Raw genomic sequence first — 26,670 nt, 5'->3', positions numbered from 1 at the left:
TGAAAAGGGATAGACATGCCTCCCCTCAGTCCCAGAGGAAATTATGTCCTTGAGTTATTAACCAGTATTTCTCTCAGCTGATGAACTTTTGAAAATCTTTCTGCTGCAGTCCTTTCGGTCTTTCTTAATGGAATAAAATGGTCTCCTAATCTCATTACCCGCTCTCATAACTCATGATCTGCAGTTTTCGGATGTTGTGATATCAACATCCCGTCGCAGCTGTGAGATTAAGTCCATAGTGAACTTGCTAACAGCAACGATGGAGCTGTGTCAGTAATGTAGCACTTCAGAGGAAATCCTGGATGCTGCATAATCCCTGCTGTCCATTTAAACATATGGCTGTTCCCTTGCATTTCACGATGTTTGCATATGTGTATGTAATGCAGGCTACATACATGTGTCTGTATGTATCTGTGAGAGAAAAGTACCCAATATGGGTCAGAATGGGTAGTTAATGGAATGCTAATGGCTAAGCTAACAGTATGCACCTACTATGACACAGATATATACATACAGGGCTCATTGTATCACTGTCACAGGAATAGTGACAACAGTTAATGCAGTCTTAATCATATATATACTGTGTGTGTATGTGTGTGTGTGTAGGGTGTGAACAGCTCTGAACCAACAACATATGAATTTCAGCACTGTTTTCTTATGCACTGTCCCCTAATTGCAGGCAGATTGACATTTTCAGAAGATATGATAATTGATGTCAAGTAAATACAGTGGGTCCCGACACGAATGGAAAAGTGGTCTGTGTAGCTGGATCCAAGAGCTGAGCAAAAACACTGTGTAAAACTGACAACTTGCATAGAGTGACTAACCTTACACCTTGGTTTTCAGAACCGTTTACACAAACAAGGCGTAATGTGTTCATACATGAGGTGCAGGTAGGCACAGTTTGTTCCTTTTGGAGAGAGCTGGGCCACCGGTTTCCCTCTGTTCTCAGTCTGCAGGTTAACTAAGCTAACTGGCTGCTGCTGCTTGAATTGAACTTTGGTTCTCTTTTATATTAGACCAGACTGTACTTTGAAATTTTTAAGGTGACCCAAGTAAAAGAAGCTTCTGTCTAAATCCAGGCTCTTATAGGAAAGGAGTTTGTTCTGACATGGTTTGCAGAACAATATAGACATAGATATAGATAAATGTAAGACAAGGAGAAACAATCATGTCCCAAATTTTTTAAAGTAGGGGCCAAGGCTTCTTGTTTTACACGTGTGCGGCATTTCAGAAACAGTCAGCTGCAGTGAATGCTGCAGTACCAACACAGAAGGGATGCCTGATAAGAGACTTCTATTATGTCTTCCTCTCTTGCAGGAGCTGATAATGAAATCATTTCAGAGGATAAATTGCTTTTATAAAGAACAAGAAAGGTTAATGTGAGCCTCCGCGAGCTTTGTGACTGCAGAGCGTGTTCCCCGCTGTGACACATCAATTCTGAAAGTGGCAAAACTCATATTTTCTCAAGTAACCAATTTACTTAATGCCCATTGTTTTCTGAGAGAGGTGGGTCACTCCAGATTTATTTGACATGCACAGCGAAACATTAATTCTGTGAGTGCATTATCCCAAAACAAACACGCCACTGTTGTCACGAATGGTGTTTTAGAGCACAGGCAGAGAGGACTCCAGCTCAGACACGAAACAGGCAAGTGCACACATTTGAATATATACATATACACACACACACACATATATATAGAGAGCGAGAGCGCGAGTACATATATAGTACATTTATTAATCTATATCATACTGAGAAATAGTATGATAAAAAGTAAAGTACTTTACTTGAGTATTTTAAGTTAATCAATTGACTTTATTTTGTATAGCACCAGCTCATAACATACATCATTATCTCAAGGCACGTTACAGATTAAGGTCAAGACCTTACAAACAGTTTCCACCAGGAACAAACACTTGACTTGACACTTGAGAGGAAAAACTCAATTTTGACAGGAAGAAACCTCTGTCAGACCTGAACTCAGACTGGGCGGCCATCTGTCTCAACTGGTTGGGTTGGGAGAACAAGAACTGGGGAGAGAGAAGAGATAGAGAGACAAGGAACAGCTGAATATACTGCTGTATTCAGGCACTGTCATACTGGTTGTTATAATGATGATAACAGTGAATAATAATGAATAATTACAGATAGCAATGATAGAAATGGAGTGTTTTAAGCCTGATGTTAAATGTAGAGGGGCAGTCTGCCTCCTGAACCCAAACTGTGAGCTGGTTCCACAGGAGAGGAGCCTGAGAGTTGAAGGCTCTGCCTCCTGTTCTTCTCTTCGAAACTCTAAACCTGCCTTTTGAAAGTGAAGTGTTGTATGAGGATGATAGGGTACTGTAAGGTCTTTCAGATATGATGGAGCTTGATCATTAAGAGCTTTGCATGTGAGGAGATGAATTCTGAATTCTGGATTTTACAGGAAGCCAATGCAGAGAAGCCGACGTGCTTTCTAGATCCTGTCAGAACCAGTGCTGCAGCATTTTGGATCAATTGGAGGATTTGGAGTTATTTGGACGTCCTGATCATAAGGAATCACAGTATTCAGTAGTAGGTGGGCTCATTAGAGGTGGTGACAATTGTGTGGCCAATCACATTTTCTACTTTCATCCCCTTTAAACACATGGCTCTTCCTGCGATGATGCAGTTTAGGAATCCTGTGGAGAGTTTAGACCACACACAGGACTCATGATGTAATCCAACATCTCCCACTTACACAACAGAATACAGAGTCGTAACAGACCAGTCTCATGTGTGCAGAGGTGTATGTGGTTATTTTGCAGCAGCCTGGTGTCATTTGCAGCGGATTTAAAAACGGTAATAACTTTTGGAGCGCTGCTTGTGCTGGTCATTGTGCCGCCATGAAAACAGGGCCCTCTGTGTGTTTGCTTCATATTTTGTAGCGTGCTCCGTTTGCTAGGTAATAGTGTTTCTGACTATACATCATCCATTTCATACCTCTCTCTGTAGCTCATGGGTTATGTAATGACAGCAACAAAGACAGACATTTGTTTCCTGAATTTGTTCCTCAGGCAGTGCCTCACTACAGTCTGTGTGCCTTTTATGTCTGGATGAAGACCCTGCCTAGAAATCTCTCTGTGCCCAGAGAGGGGAGCACACAACACTTGACCTCTGCTTTACGGTTCATAGGAATATTGTCAAACTGTGGACCATAAAAAAAATTTGACAACCGTCTTTGAACTTCTCACTGATGGATAAGAAGTGAAACTTGCTCCTGTGTTGCACCCGGTGTCAGTTAAATGCTTTAACAAATGAAAAGCTGAAAAATAACTAGTGACATGTGAGGTTTTGAGTTTATACTAATCCATCAGCCAAGGCCTGGGCCTTCATCCTGCTTTTCTACTGTTGGTTCGAGGTATTTTAAAAGTCATATTATAAATTGTGATCCTACAATTCTGCACCAGCAGAGCTGTTTATCAGGTTTACCAGGTTTTGCCTGTTTTCCCTAAAAAAGATGAATACAAACTGGACATGGCTGCAGCAATGAGCCAGTCGAACAGAGCAAATCATGAATGAAAGCTTAATAGCTGTGAATATGCCTGAAGATTTAACTCTAAAAGTTAAAAATAGAGGCATTAATGGGCACGTGGGGTTATAACCATCTTCCAGCTTGGACATGATAGTAATGTCAAGTAGTTTTAAGACAGGATGAAAATATCATTCACTGTAATCAGTAGCTTAGGAAATTAGAAACATGCTTTAGGAACTGGCCACCACTGAACCTTGGACTCTAGCAAATTATAGCAACCCCTGTGGTTTCACACATAATTTTAAAGCCTCATGCTTTTAAATTGTTTTTCATTTAGCTTCTATCACTCACCGTACACTGGTGTATGCTAAAATGCAGAATTAATTATGTTCTTATCACTTAGCACATAAGTCTCCTGAAAACTCATTGTTTTCCTTTAAGAAGTGTCACGTCTCACTCTTTATCTCCTTCTTCTCACTGTGTTTTTGTCTCCCTCTCTCTCTCTTTTCCCCCCATTTGAACCCAGTCAGATTTATGAATATTAAAAAGGAGAGTGGGTCCTCAGGGCTTCCTCCCTCTGCCTCCTTCCTCTCACTGTCTCTTTCTTTGTCTCTGTGTCCCTCACCCTTCTCTCCACAATTCGACCCAGGTATGGTTAAGTATTATCAATGGTTAGGAAGCACTTGAGCTGTCGTCTGTCTTTGTGAGTCTGTCTATCCAGTCCTTTTACAGATATATGCTAATGCACACCGGTCAGCAGTTGGGGCAGACATGCTCAGGACACACACATAGTCAAATTTTAGTTTCCTCTTGTATTTACTATGTCTCAGTTATAATGAGTCAGTCAGTTTTTGACAGTCAACACAGAAGTTAACCCACAAGCTGATCATCCAATCAGATATAGCAATCAGTCTCCTTAGGAATGATGTGCATTACGGACAGTTCTGCTCCTCAGGATTTCAGCATTCAGTGTAAGTGCAGGAAGCAGTGCGTCGATGCAGCAGGATGGAAAATAATGATAGGGAGATCGAGGTGGTGAATGGGTTCATAGTAGGGATGTAAACAGACATGAATACATTGCTGTGAAATGAACAGATAATTTACTCTGAACTCATATGAGGCATAAAAGCACAGCTATATAGTCCGGAAATTACTTTAGTAAAGTTCATCCCTCATAACTACTTATCAGTTTTCATCAGATTTGTTGTGCAGTAGAATAATAGCTTGTCTGGTACATGGTATTTTAGCCTCATGATCAGATATTGAAGTTATGACCCATCTCAAACTTGCATACAAATTGGTCAAGAACTCTTTTCAGGTTTTTGTCAATAGCTTTTTTATTTTCTTTTTTTCAGAAAAAAAAACATTAGTTTCATCTGGATCTCCCTTAAAAAAAAAAAAAAGAAACCATGAAACCATGCAATATGGGACAGATCCATAGGACAGACCCGGATGTTTCCTTATTATCTAGGCTCACAGACTCAGTTCATTCTTCATGTGCCACAGCATGAATACGAGTGCTGTGCTTCACAGTTTCGGTGTCCAGTATTTTAAAACTCCCAGGACTGGAAACATAAGTCGGTGTGTGCACTGAGCTAAAACTAGCTCACAGGTCAGCTGGTTCATTCTCTCCCCCATGCTGCCAGCATGAGACCCAGACGTGAGACACAGCACTGAGGCCTAATTTGGCTGCGACAATGGCAACTCACTAGAGGCCAGAAGCACGGCACTCTTCGGTTACAGTAACGTCAGGCTGCTGAGACATTACAATATAAAGCCACTGAAAAGCTTCTAGTCTGCAGTCCTGTCACACTCCTGTCTCTTTATATTAGTCACTATTTTAGCGGTGCTAACGTTGGAGCGTTATCTGTTAATGCTAACTGAACGTTTCCTGTTGCTGCTCCTCCACATAAAAAACTTTCCATTGTCAAAATACAAGGCAACTATTATTGTGAAGCAGCCACAGAAAATGCATTTGTCATTACTGCTGCTACGTTCGGAGACTAGAACACACTCCTACACATCGAGACATGGATATTTTGGGCATTTTTTTGTAGGTGTATCAGTTTTAATGATGACAGGGAGGAAACGTTAGGGGAGGAAACAGACGTGAGCTTTATTTTGTGGAAAACTACTGCATTTCCTCAAATAGTGACTGGATCCTTACTTTACCTCAACTGCAGAAGGTACCAGGCCTTTGTTTGAAGCGGGCTTGTAGTAGAGGCAGGGCTTTATTTCTAATTCCCTCTGTCTGATAAGTATAATTGGTTATATTTTAGTATGAAGCCTCGTTTTGATTTGTCCCCATTTGCCCTGTTAAAGTTACTGCATTACGCTGTTAATACAAACGCTAACACTTTCATTAATTAAAATTAAATCAAAGCCTTTCAGTGGACAGAAACCCTTCATTTCTTAACAGGGCTTTTATTGTGAAACATTGTACATTGTTCATTATTACAAACTACAGTTGGCTGAGACATTAAAACACATACACCCACAGTGACTGAAATATACTTTAGATGAGTAATCCAGAACAACGCGTTTAAAAGAGCAGGATTATACTATTGAATTGATCAAATTAAAGGCATAGAAATGTACATGACACTAATAATGGGGGAGTTTTTTTTATTTTGTCACTTTCAATTAATCCGACAGGGTAGAGAGTGCTGCGCCAGAAACCATCTTCTACTGTTAATAGCAATGAAGTGTAGCTAAGATGAAATAACTCTGACAGCCATAGGAGAAGTGTCAGTACCCAAGTATCTAATGTTACCAGAGCAAAGTGGAGGTGTTGAGTTGAATTAGAAATATTGGAGAAGGTGTTAATGAGATTAGAGGTTTAATTCTATTTAGGTGATGGGATAATATAGGTACAGCAATATGTCATCTGTAAAGAGGCTGATTTCATCTTGAGGGCTTCTGGGGTCCATTCCTTTAATGCTCTTGCTCTGATGTATAGGTACAGCAAGTGGCTCTATAATGATAGCAGTGAAAGCAAGTGGACATTCTTGCCTGGTACCCCATTGTAGTGTGAAGCTCTTTTGTCATGATCCTTTTGGTGATGACTGTGGATTTAGGTGAGCTGCACAGTGTCCTTTATCTGAAACATGTCTTTTTTTTCCTTTTTTTTTTGACAAAAACATTTCTGATCAGGGTGCGTTAAAGTTAGAGTTAAAGTTAGTGCTTTGTTATTTGGAATCTGATACAGAACTCAGAGTTCAGAGTTCATCTAATGTCAGTGCTGCATCTTGGGTGTCCTGGGTTCTTGCCTGGGTAATTTGGGGAGGTCCAGGTTGTTAAGGATGGACTGTGTCTAGGTTGGAGTCTGTGTCTGAGCTGTATAACTTACTGTGGAATGTGTACAAATTTGAGTTTCTGATTTGAAACTTCTAATTGTAGTGGATTCCAGAGCTGGTAAGAATCACTCATTAGTCTTTATTCTGACTGGCAGCCATTAAGGCCATAATTACAATACAATTTTTTTATTGCAACATAACCTAATATGAAAGTGGAAAGTGCTCAGTGTACATTCAATCCTGTGAAGCCTGTGTTGTGCATTGTGTGCAGGCATGAGCCCCAAGAGTCTACAGCCATGTTAGCAGCTCAGACTGTACTTAGATGCAGTAGTGCTTTAAGCTAAATGATAACACCAGCATGCTGACATTCTCACAAAAATGGTGCTGACATTCTCATGTTTAGTGGGTATCATTTTTACCATGTTCACTGTCTTAGTTTAGCTGTCTTGATCCCGCATGCATACCTCTGCTAATTAGCAGTTCAGCTGAGGCTGATGGGAATGTCATTTATTTTGCAAGTATTTTGTCATTTATCAAAGTATCAGAAATTCAGGTTCAGCTACACACTTCCTGTTTCACATACAGAATCCCACCAACACGACAAGACACACACATTCACATTTTCTCCATTTTTAGCCCAATGTTGTTAGATTCTACACATCTATGTGCACTTTCTGACACATAGTCTTTCCCACACACACCTACTGTGCATTCACACACACACACACACACACACACACACACACACACACACACACACACACACACACACACACACCAACGCAGCTGGGTAACATAACAGTGTGTTGACATGCCGAGCCGAGGTCAGGATTGCACTCTGCAGGTCAGGAATGGCACATCTGTCACTTCACTCCTCCACTGTCAGAGAGAGAGAGAGAATGGAGGGAGAAAGCGAGAGAGAGTGAGATAGATAGATAGAAATTGAGTGAAAGTATGAAGGAGGACTGGGAGGACAGTGTGACAGAGGAGAGGAGCAGAGGGACTGTTGTTGTCCTGGGCAGCTCCCAGGTGTGAATCATTGTGTATTAAAATGAAAACAGCACGCAGCTGGAGAGAGAGACTAGAATGATATCAGTTTTTAAAAAACAAAAATTTTATGGACTACAAGTTCACATCCATCAAGCATTTAAACAGTTTTCCCATTTAGTCTTAGCTGAGCGCGCTGACTACTGTTGATGAGTTTTTTGATCATAATGACATCTGTTTTACACTCTGATTTGTCATTAAGCCCGTCTCTGACAAGTATTATGAGTTTAGCCTGTCATAAGCCCTCTTATCTGTGTGTGTGTGTCTGCCTGTGTGTGTGTGAGCGTGAGACAGAGACAGAGAGCGAGAAATTAAAAAAAAAAAATCTTTGTGTTCAGGTGACAGTGGTCTCACCGAGGTCTAGTGAACACTCTGTGTGTGGACTTTTGAGCTTCTGATTATGTACAGCGTGTGTTTGTGTTTGCATGTGATCATTCTCTTCCTTTCTGTTCACTGCAGTGTTAAATCATGCATATCACATCTGGCTGGCTTTAGATCAGCTTTCATCCCGGCATTCCCATCTGATCCCGTTCCAGATCCATCGCCACAGGATAGAAGATCTTAGTAATTATGTTATGGCAGAGGATTAGCTGGTGGGAGAGAAAGCCTGGGGCATCTGATCCTGAACAGATCTCATGTTTCCTGCCTGTAGACTCACATATACTACACAGACCCATGTATCATAAAACAAGAGAGAGATAAGATAAGATAAGATAATACTTTATTGATCCCCGGAGGGAAACTAGAAAAATATAAAGTAACAAATAGGCTTAGAAAATTAAATATAGAATATAGAAAATAACCACAAGCAACTAGAAAAAAGATATAAAGTAAGTAACAAATAAGCTAAAAATTAAATATAGAATATATAAAATATACAGAATAATCTTAAAATGAAATGAAATGCACAGCGGTGTAATTATGTTCTACATCATGAGTAGGTCAAAACCTAGTATATGGCTGGACCATGCATGGTCCATGAGTGAAACTGAGGACGTCGTTGAAAACGGTTGTTAAACTGTTGTAAGCAACTACTGAATAGTTGCTGAATATTTCTAAATGATGTAATAAGCTAATTAGCATATTCAATATGTCATCTCGTCATATTTGCATTCTGCATAGTGCCTGGTGTGTTATCTGTTTGCTTCCCTCCTACTCTCTGTGCTCACATACAGAATTTTAATACAGCTAAATCCCCAATAAAGCTGTTCTCATTTAGGTGTTGTTCAGACTGCAGGCAAATCAGATTTGTTTCTCAAATCAGATCTTTAGGACAGACTGTCCACCCTATTATTTGAAAGTGATCAGATGGATGGATTTGTGTGTCCAGACATCACCAACCTGTCTGCATGAGTTGCTGTAGTAACGACATAGATGCCTAATTGCTGCTATGACTATGACTATCAACTATGTATTTTTTTTGCTGTCCAGACTTTCCAACCTGGATAGGCACACATGTTCACATGTTTTTGTGTGTCAGTCAATGGAACAAGTGTGAAATAGTGACTGAAACATCAGTCCAGCAGTCACTTCTAAGGGACTTCCAAGTTGCTACTCCGCTCTGCTAAAATCCTGGTTTTATAACCATAACGGCTTCTGACAAAATCACCATACACACAGGTAAAACACAACGTCTGTGCTGTGATTTTGTCTATATTTACTTGTAAAGACAGAAGCTCAGTCATGTCTGTGTCAGCTGCCATGCTGTCAGTCGAATGTGATACATAGAGGTGTATCTGTGGAGGGAAAGTCTGACTTCGCAGTCACAGGAAAGTATTTCAGATTCTCTTCCACTGGAAGTAGATAAGGTTTATCCAAAAAGTTGCCAGATTTGTCACATGGTGGTTTAAAAAACAAACAAAAAAAAAAGTTGGGCTGTGTTTCAAAAACAAAAACCCAAGAGCAGAATGGAGGAATGGATTAAACCTGTTCTAATGTAAGCTGTTAGCATGTCCGGTCAACTCAGCATAGACTTCCATGTTCCCTGCCTTTCCTGCCACTAACTTGTTGAATTTGTTGTATGTTCAGGTTGCTTATCAGCTGCAGACTGTAAACCTGTCTAGGCCACAGTTTTTAGTGAAACATTAATTTAACTGTACAGCCTAAGTGTTTGCATTTTGGGTCCTTTTCTTTGTGGCAAAGTACCTGAACTGTGGCAGCCTTGAACAAAATGTCACATTCATAATGAGACATTTTGTAGCCAGATAAATTAATTGAAATGAAATGGCTCTGATCAGCAGATCCATTCACAGTGGGCAAAGTAAATCTGTTTCTGTTCTGACATTGACCAGTAACAACCAGTCTATGAGGCTATGATATTAGATGTAGTACACCATCCACTTTTGTATAATGCTTCTCTGCTGGACTATAAACTGTCAAAAGAGACAAAAGAGACATGGTTTACAGGCAGTTATGGCGGAACAAATGTCTCTTGAATAAACTTATTGGCCCTGAGTCTTTCTGCTTCAAAGGTTAGAGATCATGTTACCAAATGTTAGATAATATAGTTGAGATATATATTTCTATTATATTTTTTATATATATAAGCTATTATATGTATATTTTGATAACTAGAACTAGGCTTCTGTTTGATATTGATATATTTAATCACATATTAAATCACATGTTGCTCAGTTGATGTTCCCTAACACTGTAGGCTGCTGCTGGAATATGGCCAGATGTTCATTCCAGTCTATTTTAAATAATGAAATAATGTAACAATGCCATCATTTCTTATTGTTCTTGTCCATACCGAACCCTTAATTCAAACATTCACAGTGTTGGCTGGGGAAAAAGTAGGTGAGCCTATCAGCTAATGACTCAAGCAAAAGCTAAATGGAATCAGGAGTTATCAAAACTGGTGTCTAAACAATGAAACAAGATTGGAGATTTGGGTCTGAGTTACTTTTACTTAAAAAACAAACAAAAAAAAAAACAGTCAAACATTTTAACTTTGGGATTCACAAGAAGCATCTGGTGATGTGAACAATATTTAGGAAAAAGATCTCAGAGGACTTATGGTCAGGAATTGCTGATTTGCATGAGGCTAGAGGGGGTTATAAAGTCGACAACAACCAAGGGCTTAAAGGAGTCACTGGCACTGGTTTACATCTCTATTCATGAGTTGAGCATACACAAATCATGTTGCAGGTTACGGGATAATTGACCCTAAACATAGAAGTAAATCCCCATCCAGAATGACTTCAAACAAAGAAAATCCATCTCAAGAGAGCCGCCCACACCAGACATCCTGAGAATATGGCTGAATTAAAGTAGTACTGGTCGTTCAGGTCTGACGCGCAACTACCAGAAGTGCTTGTTTGAGGTTATTGCTGTCAAAGGAGGTTGGACCAGTTATTAAACCCATGGTTCAGTTACTTTTTTCCACCTACACTGTGAATTTTTAATGGGTGTGTTCAATAAAAACACAAAAGATTATTATTGTTTGTGTGTTATTAGCTTATCTTAGCTTATAGGCTTATATTAGGTTGTCAGATCAGATCACAGTTTATGACCAATTAATGCGGAAAACCACTGTAGGTGACAAGGAAGAAGAATGTGTGGAATAAACAATATTTTTTCTGGTTTTGCTGCATCAGTTTGGATAGTTACTGTTACAGTGATGTAAGACTGCAGATCGGTGGTGGAGCCTTTTAAAATCTATACTGTGTTGTAATATCAAGTCAAAGCAACAGCTATTGAAGGACCTTTTAACTAGATCTGAACCTGTGAGCTTCTATTATGAAGAAAGGCTACACAGGCCACCCTGCTGGGATCATGTTGTTACTCAGTACTTCTCAACCAAGGGGGTCAGGGCACTCCAAGAGGCTGCAAGATAAATCTGAGGAGGTCACAAGATCTTTCTGTTACAGAATTTGGTTTCTTCTTCTTCTTTTTGCTTTATTCCTGTGAAATCCAAGATACTTTCACCTCCTCAGGCAACTGAATAGCCTTCCAATGAGACAAATGCAGGAAAACTCACCGCTCAAAACTCACGACGACACCGAGGCCAGAACCTGTGATGGGGGGGTCACAAGTATTGCTTCTTTTTAAGAGATCAGAAGACAAAAGGTTGGGAACCCCTGCCGTACGTTAGAAGCAATGAAAACTAGTGGGAGAACTTTTAGACAGACTTTAATAAAGTCCATTTCTCTGCCTTAGTTATACTTGCAGATAATAACCTGGAGACTTAAATGAAAACTCTTTCATAAGTCAGATTTTAATGAAGCCATATGTAAATTCAAATCTCCCTAAACTCCCCATTTCTCCTGTCCCATCATAATGAAGCCCATCTGCTCACTTTCTCTCTGTTTTTATGGTTTGATCTTGTGGAGCGCGCGTGCACACACACACACACACACACACGCACACACACACACACACACACACACACACACACACACACACACACACACGCACACACACACACACACACACACACACACACACACACACTAATTAGTATTACTCTCTCTTTTTTTTTTCCAACAGTCCCATCCTTCTGGGGTTTGGTGAACTCAGCCTGGAACCTGTGCACCATAGGCAAGAGGCAGTCTCCCATCGACATCGAAACCAGTCACATGATCTTTGACCCCTACCTGACCCCTCTGAGGCTCAACACAGCTGGACGCAAGGTAAGGACCACCATCGTTTTAGATGACCTGACATCTGTCGTCGGTGAGAAAACTGCTCCTCAAGGGCTCAATCCTTTTAGAAGGTCAGTGTCCTTTAGAAGAGACACTGACCAATGAATTTCAAGCTGATGTGCGGAAACAGAGCTCGTCAGAGGTTATGAGACAAGCGGGACTGTCCTTCTCTGACAGCGCCGGGCTTTAATTCATCAGAGTGGCTGAGAGCAGAACATGACACATTCCCTAAATCAAGACGCAGAGAAGCTTCTGTCTGACAGAGACTATGAGCTTTTCATCCATATCTGAAGGCTTTAAAATTCCCAGCTGCATTTGACTGCGCTAGGCTCAGGGGGCATTACTATTTTAGCCCTCTACGCAGCAATCACTGTTAATCTTTACAGGAAAAATCCTCTCTAAAGCACCCTGAATCACCGTTAAAACACAGCTTTCAACGACGCTGTACATCGCATCCTGGATTAATGTTTGTATTTAGGAGTGCATTCTACTTATTGGCCATATTTAGATGAGATGATATCTCACCGAGGTGTTTTCAGCGGAGAGGGAAACTGACTGCAGGCAAAAAAAAAGTCACCTCAAGCAGAGAAGATAATCGGAAATATGGTCATATTGACATGTTGTGATCTTAGAATTATAAGGTTCTATTTTGATCTAAATGGTTTTGAGATTAAGAGATTAAGGTTCAAAGTTTAGACATCTTGGATAGCAAAGCCGATATACAGTAAAGTTAAATAACAAGTGCCCTTAATATGCTCTAAATATATGATATCAAATCAAAATCCCATCCTGTTTTAAAATGGGGTTTTCTCTAAAATCAGGTGGATTTCAGATTGAACTTTGGCCAGCATGACAACTCACTATCTGCTGGGAATTATAAGATTCTGCAAAGGACAGAAAGTAATGGTTTTATTGAAATTAAGACACAAATTTTAATGCACAAATTTAAAAAAATGTATCAAATAAGTTACTAATTATTAAGGGTGTTATGATATAAAATATTTGTTATATATTACCAGTTACTGCAGTGCACTGAACTCTGAAGGTGTGTGGCCAAAAATGAGTGAAATAAGGCGTTGGAATGTTTACGTCGGCTGAAACCGAGCGATTTAATCTTACTCAGCTGATCTTAATGAATGTGAAACGCTGCCTTTTCTGTGTGAACTCTACAGAAGCTGTCATTTTTTTTACATCTAGAGCTTTAGTTTTCACTTTTCCCTATTGAGCAGTTCCCTGTCACAATATTCATTAAAATAATTATTCTTAGTGTTACCTACAAAATGACCACAGCTGTTACAGTCCACCGTTTTTAATGATCCACCCCCGAAAATGAGCCAGGCTCCAAACTGAAGGCACATTTGACCATTACAACATCTCAGTCATGAGTCATTATTTCACAACATCGTCTCTTTATTAAAATTTGATCATTGCGGGGGGCTTTGATCTCGGCAAAGACCATGGCTGCTACGTTTTAAAATTCTCCTAAGAGATTTCCAAACTCCAGGAGCACTGTTCTCTCAGATTAGGTTTAAGTTTTGCTTAAGTTTGTGATGATGATGATGATGATGATGATGATGATGATAACTGTAGGTGTTTTATATCTGTCCAGAAACTGTTGAATGTGTGAATACAGGCTGCCCACCTTAAAGCTTTCTCACCTCATAACTCCACTGTTGGAGAAAAGATTCTCTCCTTCAGAACAAAGACATCAGAGAGTTTTTAACACACTGACTAATTTGCGAATTAAAACAAAATATAAAAACAGATTATCAGAAAAGGCCAACGTATTAATGGATGTATTACTAAATAATATCGTTAGGAAAAAATAAACAAAACGCAGTGTAAAAAGAAATGTAAAGCTTCTTACTAAAGAGGCTGTAAAACTTAACACTGTCTCTGACAACCCGTAAAGTATCAGGATAATGGACAGTCATTCGGTTAATAAAAACTCAACTTCAAGGTTCTGGAGAGCTTCATAAATCTCTTCTTCATTGTCTTCTTCATACGTCCGCCTGACTGAATGCAGTGTGCCATAAGGTGTTTGCTGCCCTTCACTAGAGGGAAGGAGGAAAAAGTCTGTATATAATGTTTTATTAAATAGAGAGCATCAGTCACTAAATAGTAAAAATCAATGCAAGATGTTCTTGCAAGCATTTCTACCTTATTTTACATTGACAGCATAATGGGCAGTGAGCAGAACTGCAGCATGATCGCTCATCTCTTCATCATCACAGCCACACACGGGGAAAAAAAGAAATGGAAAGGCCATTTGTCCTCTTCATTGTTGTGTTGCAGTGAGTTACAGTAGAATAAACTGTGGTTTAATGTTACAGTATTACTGTAGTTTACTGTGTTTAAGATGATTTAAATATCTGGGGTTTGGTGTTTTAGTGCTGTGTGTGCAAATCACTTTGGCATGTATGAATGTAGGATTTGCTGTAGTGTAAGATCAGACTCTTATATTTACAGTTATAGAGCATATTCAGGAAACAGAATGAAAATGATCATTTCCAAAACTGACATTGCATAAATTTCACGTTTTTTCTTCTTCTTGCTGTTTGTAAAACATTTGAGGAATGATTCACTGATAAGCAATGACAATTTGATCTTAAAAAGCAACAGTGATTAAACTGTTGTGGAAACTGAGCCAATTGGAAAATACTGTAACATCACTGTAGCAAATCCTTTTCACTTCACATGTAGTGCAGCAGAGGCTAGAAGATGTTCTGACTTTGAATTGCTAATATGGGTCAAACAGAAGGAATACTGCATCCTCCATTTCCCAAAATGCAACTTGATTTCATTTTTTTGTTAAACCTTTGCAGAGGTAACTCTGACATCGTTGTCAGCATTTCAGACGTTTACTCCTCACGTTTAGTAAAGTTACAGCAAATGACTGCATTTCCGTATATATTTTATTTGTGTTTGAACCTTTTTGTTTTTGCATCGTGTGTCACCCTCCTAAGCACTTAAAAGGTTGTAGGCGAGGACAGCCAGAGAGAGGGGTGATTATAGTTGTAATAGAACAACTGTAATGGAAAGTGCCCACTTCATCTGTTAAATGACAAAGCCTGGCCACTCATCCACTTAGCTATCACATTTTAGCGAACCTCTTATCTGAGGTTTTGTATGAAAAGCAGGCACATTTGATCCTGCAAGTTCTAAAATAAAGCTTTCAAGCATCTGTCAGCTCAAAGACTAAAGGTGCTGTGCATATCATTCCCTGTGGAGAAAATGTACTACTTTGTGTGTTTGTTTATTGGAAGGTGTATCACTTTCATTTATGATTTTTAGTTATTTTCTATTAAATCAGGACATGACGGAGCCAAGCATTACGTCCCTTTAGGTCCTTTCTTTTTGTCACATGCTAATACCACACTTCTATTATTTAATTGTTAATGGATAACACTTGCCCCCGCACACCAGAAAGTAACCCAGAGGGAACATCAGCCCCATCCGTGACCCCTTCAGAACGTCCTATCCCTGTAATTCCCCAGAGAGTCACTCACTCACTGTGACGAGGGCTAAGAAGTGCCGCGGGGGGTGAGCTCCATGTTGTTCCCCGAGAGAGAGCCGTGTCAGCCACTAATCATGGCTGCCGTGGCACGCTGCGGTTCAGACGAGGATGGTTTGAGATCAGATGAGCGTCATCAGAAGCTCAGGGTCTGCTAATCCAAACCACTGAGGAATGTAGGTCACCTAGGAGAATGAAAAAAAATCTGGATTATTGAAACACTGTGCCAGAGCTCATTTGAAATACATTTGCATGAAGTTTTTGTTAATATGCGTAAATATGCAGTTCCCTTCATGGTCTAATTTTTTTTTTTTTTTAGAAAACTGGAGCAATTTTTATTTGTAATTTGTTGTTATTGTTTTGTGTGTGTGTTTGTGTGTGTGTGTGTGTGTGTCAGCTGCACGTTAATATATTAATGGTTTCTAAAAAAAAAAAGATATTTCATGCAGAAAATGTAGGTTATAAATGAAATAAACACAAAAACTATTCATTCACAAAGCCATTTCAAAGTGTGCAGGATGAGCCAAACACATAGACAACCACACAACAACACATAGTCAAAATCTACATTCAAACAGCTGATATATGAAATGAATCACTACGGGAAAAAAACGACAATTTTATTTGGTTACAATTTGGGTTTTATTTTTATAGGTTAAGCCACTGGATCTGTCAGTTATGATAAAAGGTCTTAGAAAGCACTGGCATCACTGTGACTCAGTGTTCAGAGGTAAAGCTCTGATAGACACACTGTACATCATCTGCTCAGCACGAACCAGCAGACAGACACAGTACGTGAAGAGCTGGAGGAGAACATGGCGGCTGATGTCCCCGGCCACACACACACAAGTAGATCGAACAGAAACAGATGAAACAGACTCTGTACACGTGTGTATGCGTTTGTATGCATTGTACATATCTGTATATACACGGACTTGTAGGTGGGTATAAATAAAATACATAAGCATAGGTTTGACAAGAGAATCCAGTTAAATGTTGCTCAGTGTTCACATGTTTGTTGTTGTTTAAGCCAGGGTTTCAGTTGTGTTGTGAATACTTGTGTTTAAAGTGGCATAAAATGAATATAGTCAAAGTGCTTGTATGGTACAAGTACATGAATATAGTACAATACTTGGGTAACTGTACGTAGTCCCTTTCCCTCACTGGTTGAAACACAGCTGCAGACCCTGGCCAGTGCATAGCAGTGATCTGTAGCAGCATTTTTCAGTTTCACTCTAACGACTTGAACATGAGTCTATAATAAAATGGGATGTTATAATGGTGTAATGTGTCCAGCCCTGTGTTCAGATCAGGGACTGAGACATTAACAGCCTCAGACTTTATGCTGTAAAAACTCTTAGCACCTTTCCATCCCCCGGGGGGGTTCCTGTCCAAAATAGTTTCAGACAGAGTGCTGTGCTCACAGTCAGGTTCTGGAGGGGGGCGGGAGGGGGGCCTTAATCCTTCCATGCATCAAATCCACAGTCCATGCTGCTTACCTCGCTAGGCTTAACTGGACCTGTCCAGTGGGATGGTTTTACACAGATGTTTTATTGCAGGCTGTGTGCTTCTTTATTTAACAATGGGTCCAAATTTCCAATTCTTTTGTGGCAGCCAGGCCAGCTGTATGATGGGAGAGTAATGTAGGATTTTCTCAGAACTGCTTGATGAATTGTGAAACCATGCGCTCTGGCTCTTTCCCAGTATATCTAGATTTCCGGAGTGGGATGCTTTTAGCGCAACTGCTCGTGTGTTCTTGGTGGTTTATTGTCTGCAAATAATGTTTTCTTTCAAGTTTAAATTCTCTTGCATTGATTATCTGTATCACAGGAGATCAATGTTGGACTTAGATGAATTTAGATGTTTTCTTAGGTGTTTGAAGATGCACAGCTGTGCTTTAACCCAGGCTCTTGAAGGCTGTTCTCCCTAATCAGCAGGCTCCTTAATGCCCCAAACTGCTGTAGATTCTGATTAAAGGGGTACTCCACCTAACCCTGGCCGTAAGCCTGTTTTACACATTAGGATCAGTGTACTTGCCATAGAGAGTACTCTTCTGTCCTTGAGAACAGTTGTATAATGTCTTGAATATGTCCCCGGTGATGTGAAACTGTCTATTTACTTGCGTCTTGGAGCTTTCAGCCACATCTGCACTTCATTCAGCTAGTGGAGCTGTGTCAGGTGTCAACATAAATATAAGGATATGAAATAAATGTGAACCTGTCGTGACATGTCAACAAGTGGTTGTATATGGGGAAGATCAGGAATCCTGTCTCAGTTCAAGAGTAAACGTCATGCTCAAAACTTGACGATCAGGATTATCTCGGCTTGGGCTCGGAGACTGAAAAAAATGTCCAACAGAAAACCTGTGTTTTAAACCGAAGGTGTGGAGTTTGAAAAACGTAGGCATCCACCATGGAAGATGCTGTCAAGTTACATCAAAGCAACTGGGGAATCCAGTGTTTTTGGAGCTTGACCCATTCTAGGAACTGAAGTTCATTTGATGTCTGTAACATAAAGAGAATTCCTCAGACAGAAGCACGGATGTGCCGGTCCTCAGAGCAGGGTGGATCTGGCCTAGCCTCTGTGCCACTACCTTCTCAGTGCAATCAGCATTTCTTTTATTGGTCTTTCTGGAAAAAAAAAAAAAAAAAAAATCAAGTGTAGCAGTGCAGATACTTGGTAAGCTGGTGCAGAGGAAATTCCCCTGAAGCTTCGAAGAGCAGACAGTCCAACAGAGAACTGAATCGTATGGACTCTTAAATGTAGTCTTACTTTAGGCGTAAATCATTTTTATCATATTTAAATACTGAAATATTGATATCATTCTGTATGTCTAAGTCTCAACATGCTAAATCTATAACTGGAAATGAGAAATTCTGTGATTCTAATAACAATAACATTTTCAGTAACAACTTGCAGAAGTAGAGCCGCCCTGTCCCTTGACAGCAGGGGACCGTCCCTTTGCTGTCCCTTGACAGCAGGGGACTGTCTCTGCACCCCCCCCCCCCCCCCAGAACTTTTCAAAGCTGGTAGAAGGTAGAAGATAAAAACAAAAGGACTTTGAGTCTAGAGCTGAGGAACCTCTCCTCATCAGACCCTGTCCTGTCCTGATGCTGGCCCATTCATTCGTCACCTGTCATCTTCACATGCTGGCACTCTGAACAGTCCACCAATACAGCGTTAGTTCATCAGACATTTCTTGTTGAGAAAAGGAATGAAGACTTGCAAGTAAACAACTGTTAATGCTAACGTTGGCTATGAAGCAATAGCAAAAATGTCAATTTAGATAGAGAGATAGAGAGATAGAGAGATAGAGAGATAGATGTTGATATGCATATCTGCATGCTGCATATAAGCAGTAGTATTTGTCTGCACCTAAACTGAGCTTGTTATTATTTGTTTGTACTGTCTCGCTTACACCTCAGTCACTTAACCTGGAATCTTAAAAGATCTGCACTTAACATTCAGTAATTAAGACTGTTAAAGGGACGTGCTTCCATAAAATAAAAATCCCAAGATTAATAATACTCATAATTTCAATTAACCTCTCTTGAGAGGCCAGCTCGAAGGACTGTTCTCCTATTATTATTATACGGTGTCTGATAAGAGTTATCTTGCAGGATGAAGAATTTCATATGTGCAGTGATAAGTCCTCCTCAGAGCCATAATACCACTTGAGCATCACAAAATTCACTACATTAGTTTTGTCCATATCCATAAAACTCACCAGCAATCTCAAGTCACACTGTGAGTGTTTAGTCTTCTCTGTCCTGTTGTTATTACAGCCGTCTCCGTGCTAACTGTGACCTCTCAACTCTATCGGCACCATGAGAGATTTTGCCTTGTCAGTGGCAGCTGGGGGTTTAATTATTTAGTAGTGGGGCTATGAAATTTGTAGTAAATACATTTACAAACGACAGAGGTCCCACCCATGTAGAAATCAACGAGTGCAGGTGTTTTTACATGGGTCAGCATATACATACAGAAAAGAAAACATACTGCAAACGTCCTGGATCTGTTTTGTTTCTGTACATTTCTGCTCATTTACCTCTGCTACAGAGGATTTCTAAGCTGCAGTATTTCATCATACCCAAGAACTATCACAATGAACTGACTCTGAGTGTGAGTGCCAACTGATCAGGCTACTGGCCAGAGTTAAACTAATCACACGCCATTTTTATCCAAAGAGTCTCACATTACCATGTGTGCATAAATTGGACTGTGAGCTGCACCTGGTGGGAGGAATACTGTTAATTTTGCCAGTGTTAATCCTCTGAGCTACACAGGACCACAGAGTTCGCGAATGCGATTTCACATTATTAGTGCAATGTGTCACCCCAGTATATGTACACTGCTAGATTGTTTTATAACTATATTCATTAATCAGCCATTGGCACGATTTGGCTTCGTAATCTGCTTTCCTTCCCCGCCAACTCTTGACATCTGAGGAAATTGCAGTATTTTGTCTCATAGATCAGATGAGTCTTCAAATAAGCAGTTCCTTTTTTTGGTCTGATGCGAGGACGTGACTGTCACTGATCTTCAAAAGACAAATTAATCTGGTCTCTTTACAGGAAGCAGCACAACTGTGGTAAGAGTTAAATCCTCTGTTTGAGTCTTGTTTCATGATTAATGCTCTTGTGCATCTGCTGAGCAAGAGCTCATAGCCATCTGTCCTGGCGAGTGTGTGTGTGTGTGTGTGTTGGGTGTATGCTGAGGAGAGAGAGAGAGAGAGAGAGATGGAAAGCATGTGTATGGTGAAAGTGAGTCTGTGTGTGAGAAATGAGAGCAAAAACGGAGGGCAAATGCCAGAGCACGCGTTTGTGTGGCTATGAATCGCTTGTGGGTGCATGTGCAGGTTAATGTCAAGACTTACATTTGACTTTGCTTGTGTGTGTGTGTGTATAGAGTAGTGTGCACCTGTGTGTTATCGAGTTATCCAGGCTAACCTCTACTGTGTTCTAGCTTCTTGTACGTGAGTTTCCTCCGAAGCTGTTGCACAACAGATTGGCTGTTTTGGCTCCTGCTTTCAGCAGCAGATTCCTTTGTTGCTTGGAAGTGCACAGGATGCTTTTACATACATTTATACAGGAATCCTCAGTGTTTTCACACACTCATATGGATATGCAGGCACACACAAACTGAGTACTGCGCAAACTCAGCTGAAGAGCTTGCACATTTGGTGTCTTATGAAGTACAAATGGGATGTTTAAGCAAGGCCTTCACATCTGTTCGCACACCTGTTTTCCTGAACAGGGGCTGAATTAGTGATTTGCAGGTCTAGAGCAAAGTCAAGCATGGCACTCTCTGAATTCCAGCTTCAATGAACCTAGTAACTTATGTTTAATGTGGAGAATTTGAAGTCTGTAGTCATAGTTGTGTGCAAGGAGCACAGAAAGAGATTTCACAGAAGCACAATTACTTCAAGGTTTGTTTATCAGTCAGCTGATCGATGCAGGGAGTTTGTTCTTTTGGGGGGACGAGGAGGAAGCAGCTGAAGGCTGAGGTGGCGTTTATCAAATCGCCGTCGACCGGACAGCTCACTATATAAATGCTTACTTAATCCGCGACGAACCTGCCCATTATTCTTTTGAAAGAATGTCTCGTTTACTCTGTAGGTCGGCTGCCGTCCGTCAGTTTGCACAAGCGGATAAGATGGTTTCAGTGATGGATGGTCATTAAAAGTCAATCAACAGCTCACATCACCCTGCGGTCTGTTACATATCAACCGGTGACCACGCAGCTCTGCAAAGGCCATCAGCTTCATTTACATCCGACACAGCGACAGAGGCACCTTCACATGTGGAGCAGAGAGATTTTACAGCAACGTGTGATAAGACCTTCAAATATGACAAATAGCTGTCTTCACATAGACTTTGAATGATCTGCAGCATGCTGACATTTTACTAATGGGTTGGACAGTACGGGTGCATGTGTGTGCGTGCGTGTGTGTTTGACAGTTCATTAGTCATATCCTATCTCATACACTGCTGCGGTACACAAAGACACACACACACACACGCGTTCACACGTAGAGACATGCACGCACTCATTTAACACAGCTCCGTGACAACAGTCTCTCATTAACTATCCAAGAGACAATTTGAATTTCTTTATTAAATTTCATTTAATGTTGATGTGGCATTAAATAATTACACCCAGAGAGTTCTGTCAGAGGAGGAGCAGCTCTGGATTCTCAGGGCCAAGAGACAAATTACACTTTCCTCTGTGTTTGTAATTAGTGACTGTTACATTTGCATGATCCATTTGATCTAATTTGAACTTTGCCTTGAAGAGCTTGTGAGTGCCAGACGATGTGTTCCAGCTCCAATTTCTTACATAAAAAAAAAACCCAAGATTTTCTTTCTAAATAAAATGTAATAAAGTTATGTAAATCAAAATAATGTTGAATGTTAATCAGCCCTGCTGTTGATACATTTTCACTGCTGTTTGGAACACAGATGCCTTAAAAAACAAGGCATCTTTTTGTTTTTATTTTTTTTAAATAACTTAAATAAGTAATATAAGTCACAGAAGTTAGTAATAGGAGTAATAAGAGTGGAATTTTGAACCAGCTGTAGACGTGCTGTGGCTTCTGGCTTCTACAGAGAATCTAAGTTGCTGCTGTAATATCTCCAACGTCTGACTTGTTGTGATTTAGCTACAAGAAACTCCACGACATCGAGACACTAAAATTCCTTGTGACAGTAATATAAAGATTTGAAAGTTCCCCAGGTTTCACAAACACATACAGCTGGAAATGATCATCATAGCAAAGATAAAAGACACAACAAGCATGTATGGAACTGACCTTTGACTTGACAAGAAGGTTGGTCAAGAGAGGACCAAGTGAAATAAAACGGAGGAGGAGAAAGAAAAGAAGACCAGCCGAAAGGAAGTAGTGATTAGGTGGAGGAGGGAAGCAAAGTGATGAGGGAGAACGAGGTTGGAAGAGAAAAGAAAAGAAAGGTAAGAGAATGAGAGTAGATTGGGTCATTCAAACAGGGAATTAATCATTTTGACAGCCTATCTGCCTCCTCTCTCTGCGTTGCTTTGGCCTACACACACACACACACACACACACACTGCGTGCTCTCCTTCAAACATTTAAGCTCTTATCAGCATAAAGAGTCACAGCAGAAAATAAGTACGAGTGTGATGTTAACACAGTTTACACATGTATCTGCAGTGTACAATATTTCATAATGTATTTATAGATTAAACCTAAAAGGGAATCAAACCTGTAGTTTGGTTCATTTGGTTGAGATGAAGGGGAAAAAAAGTCTCTTATTGCTTTTTAGTTCTGGTCTGGTTCATGTTCATTCTGGCTTATTACAAAGGGGCCAAGACCGGTAAACATAAAGTCATTAAAGAGTGATTGAAATGACAGAAACGCAGTCACACACAGTAACATACATAATACATTTTTTCTTCTGCCTGTTCGTCACTTTTATTACACACAGGGTTCGGTTGCAGGTTTTACTGTTAATGCCCAGAATCAGTTCTTTTTCCTCTGTTCTTTGTGGCACCAGAGAACATAAATAAATGGTAAAAGGGCTTCACTTATGTTGTGCTTTTACAATTCACTTCTCATTAACACATTGATGGAAGGCACTGCCTTGCCTGTCGGGAGCAACTTGTGTCCTGCTCAAGGACACTTTGACCTATGGTCAGGGCGAGCTGGGGATCGAACCGAGGACCCTGCGGTTAGTGGGCTAGGATGTCTTCAGATCTTGCTTAGCTTGTAATAAGAACGACCAGAGATCATAGACCAGAACTACAAGCTAACAACATTTTTTTTTTCCCTGGCCTGCACCAAATGAACTGAACTATGAGACCTTAGCTTAAATCCAATCAAATTCTTCAGCAAACCTGTGAGGTCCGCAGCAGGTCTTTCCCATTCACTGTAACAGACTTGGTGTGATGTACACTATATTAGGTCTCTTTGCACAAATGAAATTCTTGCATTACTGGCAGGAAATCAGTTCTACCCGCTGGATGTGCAGCTTTGGAGAAAAATGATTAGGAGGACCACGTTTTGAAGCAGATCCAGGGTTTTCATGCTTGTATACTGACTGTTTTCCGCATTCTGACTTTGTTGTGAGTATGAAGTAAATGTAACTTTAGATGCGATCAAGAGGCATGACTTTCAAATCCAGCAGTACAGTTTAGAGGTAAATATGAGCGTTATAAAAAAAAGCTAAATACATGTCAAGTTAGCCAGTGGGTGTTTATGCGGGTGTGTCTGAGGGCCTGGATGTTAAAATGTCCATTAAATTGGTCTTACTATTTATCAGTGCTGGTTGGTTGCTGTTATCAAGTAAATCTATGACCTCAAATGCCATCTTAGAGTAAAAATATCAGCTGCCATTAAAAATAAATAGACCGTTTTTTTAATGAGTGTGTGTGAAAAAAAAAAAAAAAGACTGAAATGCCCATGAGACCAAATGACCCAAAGACCAAGAGATTCTACTGACCTATAAACTTTCAACTGAAAGCCCCAGAGGCAATTTCACACTTGAATAGAATGGAAAACAGCTGTTTGAAGCTGTTTGGCCTTGAAGCTTTTCAGGGCCATGAATATCCAGAATGCAGTGAAATCAGAGCACAGACATGTATTCATTGTATGAAAAGAGCAGATGTAAAACGAAGTTATTTGATAATGTAAATTCTACAATTTGCAAAGAGCAGCACATCAGATACACAGATAAACAAATAAATAAATACAAATAAACTGTTGGAGCTATTTAATGTCTAATAAGGGATTTAGATGAAAATGAGGAAGTTGTTTTGTATATGACTAATGACTGGAACAATTTTAACCTTCAAAGCTAACAAGCTGGTGCTAATAGCACTGCCTGTATAGGGTAAGTGCTCTTCTTCTGAAAGAACTAAAATTGATGATTCCAACACATTTTCATGAGAACTACATAAAATCATTGTTAAGGTATCCTGAGCTCCACAATTAGTAAAGAGACAGAAGTTTACGACATGTGCAGTATATTAACTGACCTACAAGCAAAAGCATGTCCCTGTTTTCAGCTCCATTACTGGACTACTGCTCTGCTTTTATACTGAAGCAACAGGGAATGACTTATGCTATTAGAGACTTACCCAAACTTGTTCTGGAGAGCAGGCAGAGTCTGGCCTGACAAGAACAGCAGCATTTGTCATTTGCTGAAATGAACATTGTTTATCAGTGCGAGAGTTTAAGGGTGGCTGCTGTGGTACTGCAGCCACGGATGAGCCATCTGTAAAAATTAGCAAAGCCCAGGAAACGCTACAGTTGTGTGTGGAAATCTGGGGGACTGGCCAGTCCATCACCGCTGTCACCTTAGTGGGATGTGTTTTGGATGCTGCTTGCAGAGACCAAAAACTCCAAAAAGGATACAGCAGATCTGGAAGATGAAAGAGCTTCCAAAATGAATACACTGACTTTCAAAACAAATGACAGTAACTTCGAAAACCAACAAGGACTTTACATACATGCATAAAGAGAAAATCACTTAGCAGAGTTACATATGGTATTTGGAGGTTGACATTTTGGTTGTGAAAGTCAACAAGATCCAAAGTCCAAAATCAGTATGTTGACTGCTAAGTTTCAAAACCAATAAGGAATTTCTATAAATGCAAAAGTATTGATTTCCAGTGCACTTATAAAACCAATGCGTGAAGCTACATACCGACCTGCGAACTTCAATATTATTAGATTTGGGAGTTAAAAACAGATTTGGATTCAGATTTGGAATGCCCAGATTTTAATAACCTCACCTCTAGATATGCTCTCTTTCAAATCCAACATCGGCCTTGAAAACTAACAAACTGTGCTTCCAGTACCCAAATTAGAAAATGGGCATCTTCCAAAAGCATTACATGATATTTCCACTTATAGTTTTGGAACTTCCTAATCTGTGGAATATAATATAATATAATATACTATTCTGTTCTCTACTCTAGCATATAACTGAGTCACTGCAAAAAGTCTCATTTGAACGTGTCCTTATCTGGAATTAGGGTATGTAAGATTTAGCTTTACAGGATAGTTGAACACATTTGGACTTTGCCACTTCACATCACAAATACAGCATATCACAGTGATCAAAAAAAAGGCAGTAAATATCTTCTTGAGGCATGGATTAGCCTAGTAAGAGATGCCCCGCAGCATCATGAGTGTGTAGGTGGGATTGGTTGGATATTATTGGCCTCCAGCAGGGTAAAGCCTGGAAAAGAGCTAGCAAAGCAGAGCAATCTACTCGCCTTCCTCTATTGTGATAATTAAACCCACAGAGGGATCGCCAGAGAACTTGTCTCTAATAGATACCGACAAAGCAGAGGACTTAAATTAAAACCTTGGCCCTCACTGTGTGCTCATTTGGGTTACATGCATTATGCAGTGGGCTATTACAGCCCTGGCCCAGGTGGGACTGATCACTTTTCCTCTTAAATATTAGCATTTCATTTTCCTTACTGTTTCTCGGAGGAGCTGAAGCTCTTCGTAACCTATTTCTCTATCTGTCCAAAAGTATTTCTCTGTGCCTCTCAACCTCTCCCTCCAGCCTAGTTCTCTCTGTCTAACAATTCTATTTATTTTTCCATCATAATTTTCTCTCTCTTTTTTTTTGTCATTATTATTCTGCCTTTCTCTGTGACAGTTCTGCTAATTCCAATTT

At 40.0% G+C, this 26,670-nt stretch overlaps 1 protein-coding gene across 1 annotated transcript in view; it reads left to right on the top strand.

The window, feature by feature from the left end:
- LOC121198760 (carbonic anhydrase-related protein 10-like) overlaps positions 1-26,670 on the top strand; it is a 77,409-nt gene that overhangs the window by 27,880 nt on the left and 22,859 nt on the right. Inside the window, exon 3 of the mRNA XM_041063075.1 lies at positions 12,332-12,474. Within this exon, the coding sequence (XP_040919009.1) occupies positions 12,332-12,474 (143 nt within the window). The remainder of the gene's footprint in view (positions 1-12,331; positions 12,475-26,670) is intronic.

The sequence above is a fragment of the Toxotes jaculatrix genome, chromosome 18 (genome assembly GCF_017976425.1).
Source record: "Toxotes jaculatrix isolate fToxJac2 chromosome 18, fToxJac2.pri, whole genome shotgun sequence".
Lineage (NCBI taxonomy): Eukaryota > Metazoa > Chordata > Actinopteri > Toxotidae > Toxotes > Toxotes jaculatrix.
This window is presented reverse-complemented; position numbering and strand designations above follow the sequence as displayed.